We start from the raw sequence: 12,895 nt of genomic DNA, 5'->3' as shown, positions 1-12,895 counted from the left end.
GTCTCGAGCCGATCTCGAACTCGAATCGAGCTCTCTTGAGCCGAGCTTTGACCGAACTTTGACCGAACCGAGCTCGAATATTTTGCGAGCCACCCTGGCTCATTAACGCCCATAATTATATACCTTAGTTAATATCTTAAAAGAAATACTTAATATAATTTTTAATATAAATATATAATTTTTTAATATTAAATATTTTTTAATATAAAATATTCTTAATATAAAATATTTTATTAGTATAAAATAATAATCGAGCTATTCATGAGGTTTACAAGCCGAGCTTTGCGTAGCTCGGCTCGGCTCGTTTAAGTCTCGAGCTGAGCTCGAGCTGAGCTTTGACCGAGCGAGCCCGAGCTGCTCGTGAGCTTGTTAGGCTCATTATCACCCCTACTCATAACTCCCACACCACGTGAAAATCCAATGAAGGAGCAAAGGGCATGATTATGGTGGTTGTTGTAATTTATCTGGGTTCTGGAGGTGGTTGTCATGATATAGGGATGGTGGTTTTGGTTTCGTGGTGATTTGAGATATGGGTGGTCTGGTGGTTCACAGATGGTGGTTGCGGCGGTTTTGGGTATTGAAGGTGGTTTTCAATTGTCATGGCAGTTTCGTGGCTTTAAACAAAAACTAATGGAATCTTGAAAGACTAGATAAACGACAAGGTAGAAGTGATCATTTTGGCCCGGCCTGTTTTTGGACAGATTTTTTTGGCCCGCGATCGGACCCGGCCCGACCCGATTTTTTTTGGCTTTAGCCAAGCCAACAACGACTTTTTAGTCTATTTTTTTTGGCCCGATCCGTTTTTGACCCGCGAAAGTCCTATATTTTAGGCCCACATGAAAATTCAATTTCTTATGAGAATCATATAGAAAAACCCAAAATCCAAATATCTTTATTCTTAAATTACAAAGCTCAAATATCGAAGATAAAAAAATGATTAAACTGCAAACTGCTATACAAAATCATTTCACATTGTGTGATGTGAGTTGGTTTGGAAAAAAGTATGATGCAGTTCATTTTGGAAAAATGTTATGCTGTATATTTGCGGTTTATCCGAAGCCACACTAGCCCAACCCACGAAATAGCCCTACCAATGAGGCAATGACTAAGTAGTGTTCACTAACCCTTCCAAATATTCCAATTTTCAACATTGGGCCGTGGATGAAGGCCAATTCAATTAATCGCAAACAACGGGCTTGACATCATTCCGAAAACCTTTCATCCAACAATAAAAGGAACTCAAATTTCTAGGGTTTAATCTGCTCTCCGCTCATTTCATACACAACCCTACACACCAGAGGAAGAAGAAGGAGAAGCAGCAACAACAGCAGCCGTCAGTAACAATGGTGAAACCAAGGAAAGTTAGCAGAAACCCAGATCTTGTTAAGGGTATTGGAAAGTTCAGCAGATCAAAGATGTACCACAAGAGAGGTCTTTGGGCTATCAAAGCCAAAAATGGCGGCGTTTTCCCAACCCACCCACCTAAGTCTGCGTCTCCCGCTCAAGCCGAGAAGCCGTCTAAGTTCTACCCAGCCGATGACATCAAGAAGCCGTTGATCAACAAGCGCAAACCCAAACCCACCAAGCTCAGGTTTTCTCATTTTTACTTTTTTTTTTAGAGTGAATTTTTTTTTTTTTGTTTTTTTTGAGTAATAATTTTTATTTTATTGGAAAATGTGCAGGGCAAGTATCACACCTGGGACAGTGTTGATTGTATTAGCTGGGAGGTTTAAGGGAAAACGAGTTGTGTTTTTGAAGCAACTCTCATCTGGGTTACTTCTAATTACTGGTTAGTTTTGTTTTTTCATTCATTTGTTATTGAAATTTCGATCTTTTAGTGAATCCATTATTGTTTGTGTTTTTATGGAATTAAAATGTCGATGTTTTGTTGAACCCGTAAAAGCTAGGATCATTGAAATTGTTTATTATCGAGTTTTATCTGTATGTCATTTCTGATTTCATATTTGAATAATTGGGTTTAATCTTCACTCGTAATAGGTTACAAGTTAGAACTGAAACTTGTTATGGCATTATGTAGGAGTTAAGCAAACAGGAAGCTAGCTTTAGCCACTTTTATGTACTTGTGCCTAATTCGTGATGTTATGTTTTTTGCTTTGTGGTATGACTATGGAATTCGAGCACTATGTATGCATTTTCTATATGAAATGATTGGTCTATGATGCATTACTTTCTTGGATGGATTGAGGATTATGTATTCTTTTTGGAGTGGCAAATTATTATCATGGCTTTGAGAAATTGCTTGCTTTTTAGCAAAAGCTACATAGAGGGAGAGCTCTAGCATTATACGATGGTTTTATAGCTATCTTATGGTTTCTTAATCTGTTATTCATTGATCTTTTGGCAGTAGACTTGGGTTATGCGTGTACATGTCTTATCAATAATTATGCTTTGATAAGCTCTACTTAACAGCTATTTCCGTTGTTATACATAGGTCCCTTTAAGATTAATGGCGTTCCTCTTAGACGTGTCAATCAAGCATATGTAATTGGTACCTCTACTAAAGTTGATATTTCTGGAGTGGATGTGTCAAACATTGATGACAAATTCTTCGCAAAGCAAGGTGAACAGAAGAAAAAGAAGGGAGAAGGAGAATTTTTTGAGGCAGAGAAGGAGGTGAGATCTTCTTCGGTTTCTTGTACTGTTATTTCAGTTCGATTTTTTCCATTTTTAATCTTCTCACCATTGGAATCACATATTAAATTATAGGCGAAGAATGAGCTTCCATCAGAGAAGAAAGATGCTCAAAAGACAGTTGATGCTCCTTTAACTAAGAACATTGCAGCTGTTCCTGAGTTGAAGGCCTATTTGGCAGCAAGGTTTTCATTGAAGTCAGGCATGAAACCTCACGAGCTTATCTTTTAGAGGAGTTAACTAGAGATTTACTTAAGATTTTGCTACCTTCTTATTGAAGCTGTTTTCTTTTCCTGATATGTTTACGAACTTTTATGTGATATTAGACTTGTATGGAAGCCTTCAAATTTTGTTAGATGCAGTGATTATGTCCTTTTGTTGACTTGCTTTTTTATAAATACAAATTGTGACTATTCATTGTCTTTGGTGGTTGGATGAACTTTTTTTTTTTTCAAGTGAAAATCAATTGTAAAATGGTTTTACTTTGTTTGGTTTTTTACTAGAAAAGTGGGTGAGAATGGATATACGGGAGAAGAGGAGGAAAGTAAGGAGGACGGGATACAATGTGGCATTGCTTCTGTTTGTTAGTTGAGTAATTTCCATTCTTGCCAGAACTATTTTCGACTATTGGGAAAACTATATTACGTCCTTTTTTATAGGATAGAGTTTTTGCCTCCACACTAGCTCTTTGCGAATGACATAGTGCAATTAAGGCATCTAAAAATGGTGTTTGTGGCAGATCATGGTTCATAATTGATCTGTGTTTATTTTGATGATGTGAATCCTCTCTTTTTTGATTTTGGTTTGGTGTTTTGTTCACATGGTGTACTCATATTCTAATTGGTCAAAATCACATTGAAACTAATTCATTTAGCTGACATTGAATCATTTTACAATTTCATACACCTATATTTTCCGTTAGACATGCTAGGAAATCACCTTATACATGCATTTTTGCCGCAAGTTTTGATATTATGCCATGCATGTCTTGCTTCTATTTATTGTGATTCAACAAGTCTTAATCTGAGTTCCTTCTAGCCCTTGGTGGAATTTACTGTTCTTTAGCAATTTCATATTGACATCGTTATGCCTTTTTTTTCCTGTGAACAAAATCCCAAAACATAACTTTGTGCCTCGTTTTTTTCGTCTTGTTTAGCAGTCTAAGTTTAATAGTTGGACGTTCCTTTGCTACAAACTTTGACGATTTATTTCATTGGCGGTCATAACTGGTGTATATGGTATTTCTTTTTTGTTAAAACATAAGGAAAATTCTATATCAATGAAATTTTCATTGCAATGCTATTTTATCTCAAAACTTCTTTCTTCATAAAATTTCTCTATGAACCATAACTATTTGGAAAGGTGGCCTGGTCCTTCGATGGCCTAGGACCGTTTACATTACCGCCTTTTTCAGTCAACTTTTTGATTCAGTATTATTGCGATATGTAACTCGATAGCCTATACATATCGTAATGTATATGTTGGGTTCTTTCAATGACCTGAACAATTTCTTATTTACCTGAGATCTATATGAATATAATTTAAATTTTTCAGGAAGATAATAATAAAATTTACAATGCCACGAAAAGAGTTAAAAAGGAAAGGGGCAAAGTATCGTATGGCAAGTTAAGCAAACGAGGACCTTAACTAGTAGAGGTGGACATGGGCCGGCCCGGCCCGACTTTGGCCCGGCCTGGTCCATTGTTCGCTACGTGGGCCGCGGGTCTGTCACGATCAAGAAATTTTAGTTTAGGCCCGTACCGGCACGAGCCCGTCTATATTGCCCGTTGGCCGAATGTTATTTTCCTTTGTTTTTTAGCCTAAAACTGTATAAAATCCAAAAAAAATAACATAAAACACGAGCCAGTCAGCAGGAGGCATGAGCCTGACCCGCGGGCCTGTGGACAAAATATGGATTCAGGCCTGGCACGCCCTGGCACTCACGGGCTCGGCACGGTCTGTCATTTCCCCAAGACCGCTGGCCGAGCCCGTGAACAGGCCCGACCCATGCCCAGGTTTAACCTCAAGTTTGCTTTTTATTTTTTTGGAAAAATTCCTGAGGTTTGGCATAATTTCCAAATAACCCTTCACATTTGGGGAATTTTTCAGATATCCCTGAGGTTTGTGTGTGTGTCTAAAATACCCAACTATTAACGGAATCCTAACGTCGTTAGGTTTTTCTTTCTCTCTCCAATTTTCTCTCTATCCTCCCACCATCCTCCATTGATGAACCTTCAAGCTTTCTCTTTCCTCCAACCATCCTCCATTTGTGACATTCCTCAGAATTTTCTCTCTCTTCTCCCACCATCCTCCATTATTATTTTTCTTGATTTTTCGAGTAGTTTTTCAAATCAACAAAATAAAATCAGATTTAGTCTGTTAAATTAATTAAAAAATCCTGCCCACAATTTTTGGATTTTTTAAAACTTAATTAATCATCTTAATCTACAAACAATTATTGCACCAAAATCAGTTCAAAGCGACGATGGCGGGGCGAATCGGTAAATCCATGCGACAGAAGATCGTGTAGATAGGCGGCAAAGGGCGGGGAAAACTGCACTGGCTGTCCGACAAGCTGGGCAACGAGGCTGGGGTGGCTGACGACGGGCAACGCAAGCTGGGCAGCAGCTTAGGCAAGCAGAGCGAGAGAGAAAGGAGGAGGAAGCAAGCATGGCGAGAGAGAAAGAATAAGACTTTAAGGCAGGGCGCATGTAATATCCCGAAAATTCAAACTTGATTAACATTAATAATTAGCTTAAATAAATTGTTTAAAATTTATTTATTTATTTAATCACTTCTCTAATTTACTTGAAACAAAATAAAATCAAGTATTTAATAAAATAAGCTAAGTTAGATTTGTAATACATTAAAAGAAAGTAGGAAAAGTCACTATTTTAGTATTAGTAAAAGAATTAGAAAATTTCCAAAAAAAGGAAATTCACCATCCACACAACTCATCTTCTTCCTCAAGCTCCATGACCTTGCTTCCCAAGGCTTCTAGAACTCCTTGCTCCCCAAGTATACTTCACCATTAATCCACCATTATTTTAATTGAGCTTTGTTCCTAAAATTACTATAAATAGTAAGCTGATTTTACTATTCATCTCCACCCAAAAATCAGAAAACTTTCAACACCACCACCCAAACTCTCTGTTTTCCGGCCATCTTCCGACCACCACCTCCGGTCTGCCGCCACTCCTGCGCAGGTAGAACTGCACCTCCGGCCAGCCGCCGCGCCCGCGACACTCCCCCAACCTCTCCTGCTCGCTGCTCTCTTCCCCTCCCCCATCTCGCTGCACTCTCTGCCCCGCCTGGACTACTCCGTCCGCGCCGCCGGCCTGCCGTCCATATCGCTGCTGCACCACCACCCGCTCGCCGGAGCTCCAACCACCTACCCCCTTCGTTGCTTTGTGCTGTAACAGTAAGTTACTTGACATAGTTTCCCTCCTATTCTTTAGTTTGAAAAGTTATTAGAACTAATTAAGTTATTTAGTTTCTTTGTTACTTTAGGCTTGTTAAATAATTAACTTGACCCATTAATGTGTTGGGCTAATTAGCTAAATTAATTAGATTCATAATCTTGTTTTTGTGACTTTTAAATCTACATTGTATGTAGTAGACTTAGTTATGTATAAGTGTAGTTTTGATCTTTCAAATTCTAATATAGAAGCTTAGTATGTTTAATAAATCAAGTTGATTGGACTTAGTTAATTAACTTAATATTATAAATTCCATTTTATGAAATAATTATACAATCTAATTATAGTATAATATAGATTATGACATAATCACTAATATTACACCTTTAATATATATAATGGGTATCTTTGGTTAATTAAGTTATAGTTTCATGTTCACATAGATATAACTTAAGTTTATGTAGTATAAAGTAATACTAATTAAGTACACTTGGATTTTTAAGTATAATATTAGTAAGCTTAATCTATAATTGTAATCCCACTTTTGGCTTGATTAAATGAGTATCACTTTTAAGTTGTTAATTAAGTAAGTCACTAACTAGTAGGAAATATCACTAATACAAGTTAAAAACTCTTCATAAGTTAAATCAATTTCATAGTTTATAACATGCTACTATAATTTTTCAATATTTAACACCCTAAAAATTCATGCTTTCATAATTAAAAACTCAATCTAAAAGTAATAAACTAATCTGAAATTTTATTCTTTTAATACATAATTTATATAACTAAAGATTCATCATTAAAACAGTAGATGAAAGTTATTAATCATGATTAGTACTAAAACAATACATAAAAACATAATCTTTAATCGAAACTTGAGGAGGAAGAAAATAATTAAACCAACGAATCAAAGAAACAAGGAAGACAAAGGCGCCGACAATGGACAGCAGCACCGGAAGCAGTGGCGCAGCAAGGATGGCGATGGTTGTGGTGGTGTGGTGACGTTTCTTGGCGAAGAAGAAAGCGTTACTTGAAGAAGAAAAAAGAGAATTGGAAGTAAACAAAAAAAAATACGTGAAAGAGAAGAGAGAGAAGGAGGGTCGATTCTTGGAAGTTGTGAGGAGGAGAGAGAAAATTTGATGGTAAAAATAATTGGGTTTAAGGTATTTATAAGTAGGCTTTTCCTTTTGGGCTTAGGAAAAGGAGATCGAGTTTCAATAAAGTTTAAAAATGAATAGGATTGATGATTTAAAAATCCTAACATCAATATAGATCCTTCTCCTAATTCACGTAGAATTTGGGTTCCTCAAGCCCATTTAAACTTCTTTTCCAAAGCCAATTTGTATTTCAAACATTTTTCAAAGCATGTATAAACAAAAATATTTTAACTTCCTTAAATCCTTAAAATAATTCCTTTGACTTTCAAAATAGTCAACCTTCTTATAATAAATAAATCATTTCAAACTAAATTATATCTAAATATAAATATATAAATATATAAATACTAAAATATATTTATAAAATCCATAAAATTACGGGAAATTACAAGACTTGATTTAATGATTAGGCTTTGCTGAGTACTAGACTATGAACTTATAGGTAGAATAAGCAGACTATAGACTCGAAGAAGATTGCCTATGTGGACTTTAGGGAATATTAGACTTTGAACTTATGTGAGAGTAAGCAGGATAGGTAATAGGAAAGGCTAGACTTTGAAGTTACGGGAGAGTAAGCAAGCTAGGTGATAGAAAAGGCTAGACTTTGAACTTATATTTGGAATAAGCAGGATAGAGCTAGGGTATGAACTGGTCATTTATAGTCCGAAGACCTGATTAGGATCTACATAAAATGCAAACTAGACCTACGATTGGGCTTTTGTAATCCGAAGACTTCACTCGGGTTTACATAGAAATGCAAACTAGACCTAGGTAATGAATTGATCTTTTATTGCCCGAAGACTTGACTAGGGTTTACATAGAGATGCAAACTAGACCTAGGAAATGAATTAGATCTTTTATAGTCCGAAGACTTGAATAGGATTTACATACAGATGCAAAATAGACCTAAGGAATGAACTTAATCATGGTTTACATAGAAGTTCGAGATGTTTGGACCATGAACATCCCTCAAAGGGTCTCATGGCCTATGAAAAAAATTCTCGATGCTAGAGAGTTGGTTATAAATTAATGACACAATATGCCAACAATTTGTGGATAATTGTAAATTTTCCATTAAGAAATTATATTGGCATCTGAAGGGGGATGTCCCTAAAGTCCCATGGAGGAGGATTGTCTGCAAGAGTAAAGCCACTCCAAAAGCAGTTTTCATTGTTTGGATTATGTTACATGGAAGACTTGCTACTAAAACCAGATTGGCTCAATGGGGTATTGGCGTGGATCAAACTTGTGTGCTATGTGCTAATGATATAAAGAAACTTTTGCGCACCTTTTCTTCCAATGTAGCTATAGTACTATTGTTTGGGCAGCCTGTCTTAAGCTTATTGGTTTCACCAGGCGCCAACAACAAAGTAGTGAAGTGGAAATTGTAGCTAAACTGAGTAGGAAGACAGGAGATAACTTCCAGCTTTATAACATGTTTTTCATTGAAAGTGTTTATCATATATGGCTCCAAAGAAACAAGAAATTATTGATAACACTCTCTTAAGTCCACATTAGGTTGTTAAAAGCATTATCTTTGATGTTGCTAGTAGAGTGTCTCAATATTTAATTCAGAGGCTAAATGTGTAAAGCTTCTTGTTTTTGTGTAGCTTTGGTGGTTTGTTTTACTAGTTCTTCTTGTATGTTTCCTCTAAGCCTATTCAGAGGTTTTGGCAGGGTCTTTCTCTTGTGGGTGTTGTCTCCAAACCCTTCCTAGAAGGTGGGGGAGGCTTCATCTTTATGAGGCTTGACTTTTAGATGCTAGGTTGTTCTTTTTCATCCTCTTTTTGGTTTTCAATAAAAATTTTGAATTGTCAAGAAAAAAGGTTTACATAGAAATTGAAACTAGACTTAGGATTGGAATTGATAATTTATAGTCCAAGGACTTGACTAGGATTATGTAGTGATGCAAAGTAGACCTAGAGAATGAATTTGGCCTAAATGGACCCAAGCTTTGGATTGGCTCAGGATTGGAAAGAATGAGATGAGAATTAGATTGGGCCCAAGATGGATTATAATGCAAGTCAGATTAGTATGAATTCATGGACTCAAATGGGCTGAATATGAATGTATGGACTCAAATGTAGATAGACCTCATATGAATTTTAAATGGACTCGAATGTACATGGACTTAATATGAATGTAAATGGACTCTAATGCACATGGGTCTGAAATGAATGCAAATGGATTATTGGATTGGATTTTATTGAATGAAGGTGTTCATTTTATGAAAGGGATCCCTTGTTTTTTTTCTTTTATTGGGAAAAGATGACGGATTAACTTTGAAAATATTTTTTTTTTGTTGAATAAGTGGTGTGAAGATGATTATTAAATGTTTTCAATATGGAAGAGGGCGTAGGATTGATTTTGAAGAATGTACTTTTTTGAAATTGGTTGAATATGATAGACTAGGATTGATAGAGAAGATTTGTTGGATAGCAGAAGGTAGAGATGCATGACGATTATAACTCTGCCATGATCACTCTTTTAGATGCATGAAAAGGCTGATTTTTTCAAATTAGGTAAGTTTTATTTCTAGACAAAAAGGACCCCTAGAATGAACATGATTCTACGCGACTGTAGATGGAAAGAATATAGGATCGACCACCACGATGACTAAATCGACAAAAACATGCGATGCACATGATGCATGCCACACAACATTGTTGGGTGCGGCACATAGACGTGCGTCTGGCGTGATAGCGGTGCGCCAAGCACAACTTAATGCGTTTGGTACAATGTGTAACGCCCCGACCTCTAAACATCATTTTTAAGTTAATTAATCCATCATTAGCAGCGGAACTTAGATGGTCGGTGCGCTAATGCCGTATTTTCAGTTCGAGAAAATACAAGGCAAACGTTTTTTTATGACGCTAAACATATTATAATCATTGAAACTAATAAGAATCTTAATTTTATAAATATAAATAGCTAAGCATAGATAATTATGTAGTTATAGTTAAACTAAGTTCGTGTTCTAGTGATCATAAGTTTATTTTACATAACAAATATAGTTTTTCATAATGTAAAGTAGTTTGAAAGTTTATGATTGTTTGATGAATGTATATTTGTATTGCTTGTGAGTAATAATCAGTAAGAAATGGTTAATCATGTAAAGTGAAACGTGGATATCAATAGCTTTAGACTTGTGCACATTTGAAGTGTTGGACAAGTAGAGAGTTGGAGTACATGGTGGTAGCCTATGGATTTTCCTGGGACCGAATTGATCACCGTGTCCTATTTTTATTTAAAAGGTTCCTCGATATCGTAGGTCATGGGAATACGGAGTTGCGCCTGTATTTTGTCCTCCAAAGGGAAGACTGGTTTTTAGTCAGACAACTCGTTTCATTGACTATTCTATTCAAAGTAATTAAATTATTGGTTGTGAAGTTTAGTTCAGTAAAAGTTATCTGTAAGGTTATTATTATATTATTTATTCTTAAAACACATTTGAAATCAGTAATGAAATAATAACAAGGTGAATAATTTTTAAGTAGTGTCTTCAAACTTCATAAGTTCCCATTATCTTTTCATGTTTTAGCTTGGTAACTGGCGAGTATAGACATGCGGGACGTCTCCCACCATGCGATGATCCTCAAGGAGTCCAACTCCCTTGTTGGATACACCACTCGCACCAAAATAGAGTAGTAACATAACATGCGGTACCCCTCAAGGATCCCAGCTCCCTTTTCGGGTGTACGTCGGGTGCGAAGGTACGTGCACGACCATAAAGTAGATAAGCGTAACATTATACTGCCATAACCTCTTTCACTTTTATATATCATGTTTCGTTTATTTTGCATTCAGCAGCATAAGCCATAGATATTTCATGAATCATACTTGGACATCAATAACTCATAAGATCATCATTTACGAATCTCATTCGAAAACAATTTAAGTATCCTACAATCCATATAAAGAATCACATCACAAAATCCTTAACATAATTATAAACATCATTTCACAACACACATTTCGAAGGGCATCGTGGGTGTTAATAATAGATGTTACCTCGAATTCTGCTTAATAACCTTGAAAGCCGGGGGAGACTGTAATATCCTTTCCTTTTAATCTAACCATGAAATGACGCAACACCAGTATAAATATTCGAATTATTTTAACAACTGGCCTTCCAGTTCTTAGTATTACTTTTTATTATTATTAAGTGATTATTTCTAAGGTCACTCGTTAATTCGTAATATTATACATTTATCTAACATAATCATAAATAGTTGTCATAAATTCATAATTTAACATACAAACTTGAGTAAATCTAACAAATTTCGTATTACAAAAATAAGGTGAACCATTGGTGATAATTAACTTAATTAATTTAGTTCTTATTGCTTGATTAGAACAACTAATTAAATATTTAACCTAATTAATTAGTTCATTAAGCTTAATAGGTTGATGAATATTGTAGATTAGTTTAATTGAAATCAAAAATCAAATTTCGGTGACTAACATGGCCTATGTTTGCGCTTAACTTATTTAAACAAAACAAAGAGAAATAGAATGAAAACAAAGTTAGAGAGGTATTTTCATACCTCTGCTCAATTGAGCAGACTCGAAAAGAGAGAGAAGAGGAGGGAGATCAGCTGGCAGTGGGTTGGGGCTCCGACCGCGAGGCGACACGGTGGTGGTTCGTCGGAGTTCGTCGGGCAACGGTGGTCCACTGCTGCAGTGGCTGCGGCGTGAAACAGGGGAGAGGTGGGGCGAGAGACAGTGTAGGCGAGAGAAGGAGGGAGATTAGAAATATGTGGGTGGTTGACGGTGTAGTTGGTGGCGCACAGGAGGCCTGCTGGTGTGTGAGGGCTGCCGCGCGTGACTGAGGCCGGAGGGTGGTGCTTCGATGGTGCGGGGGCCGAAGGGTGGTGGCTGATTCAAAACAGGGGAGAGAGGGAGTGTGGTGTGTTGCGAAAAAACAGAGGTTTGGGGGGTGTTTTTGGTGGTGTTTTCCGGCGAGGGTGGTAGATTTCTGGCGAGGTGTTTAAGTGGAGTTGTGAATGGTGAGTGGGTGATAATGATGGAGAAACCATGGCTATTTATAGCCATTGTTGGGGGTTCAATTTTGTGAATTGAGTTGGTTGATTTGATGAAAAAATTAAATTTTGGGAGAGTTTGGTTTGTGTTGGAGTTTAATTGAAGAAGAGTTTTATTGTGTCTATAAATTATGTGTTGAACTAAAACTCCATTGTTGAGTTTTTTTGTGAAGAAAAAAATGGAGATGATAATGAAGCAATAATTCTATTTTGAGTTTTCCTTTTTCTTTTCTTTTCTCCTTTTTATTCTTAATACCATCAATTTGTGCCAACATGGGATTCGAAGTACTCTAGTAATTAATTTGTTTATTATTTCTCTTCTTACTTTTACTAATGGAATTATTTAATTTAACGTAACATGTTATTATTTGCAATTCTTGCCATCCATACAACATATATTTATTTAACGAACTATTATCCTTTATCGTTACTTGGATATGGAGTAACAAAATTTCAGTCATAACTTATGATTAAAGGAAAAATTTATCCACTAATTATTGTTATTTAATTTAAACAAGTTTAAATTTTCGGGATTACACACTGATCCCTCAAGATGTTTTTCAGAGATTTTGGCGAAGTTTTGGTCAATTTTGACTATCTTTTTTTTTATTTTAGACGCGAT

General features: G+C 36.1%; 1 protein-coding gene across 1 annotated transcript; it reads left to right on the top strand.

Annotated features, from left to right (window-relative positions):
- The first annotated feature begins 1,243 nt into the window (after positions 1-1,243).
- Positions 1,244-3,074, top strand: LOC104897030 (60S ribosomal protein L6). Its single transcript, XM_010683840.4, has 4 exons — positions 1,244-1,591; positions 1,683-1,789; positions 2,453-2,634; positions 2,728-3,074. The coding sequence occupies exons 1-4, from the start codon at positions 1,344-1,346 to the stop codon at positions 2,881-2,883; spliced, it is 693 nt and encodes a 230-aa protein (XP_010682142.3). The 5' UTR covers positions 1,244-1,343; the 3' UTR covers positions 2,884-3,074.
- Positions 3,075-12,895: the final 9,821 nt, after the last annotated feature.

This window comes from Beta vulgaris, chromosome 6, assembly GCF_026745355.1.
Source record: "Beta vulgaris subsp. vulgaris cultivar EL10 chromosome 6, EL10.2, whole genome shotgun sequence".
Lineage (NCBI taxonomy): Eukaryota > Viridiplantae > Streptophyta > Magnoliopsida > Caryophyllales > Amaranthaceae > Beta > Beta vulgaris.
The sequence above is the reverse complement of the archived record's forward strand: the minus strand, read 5'-3'. Positions and strand labels throughout refer to the sequence as shown.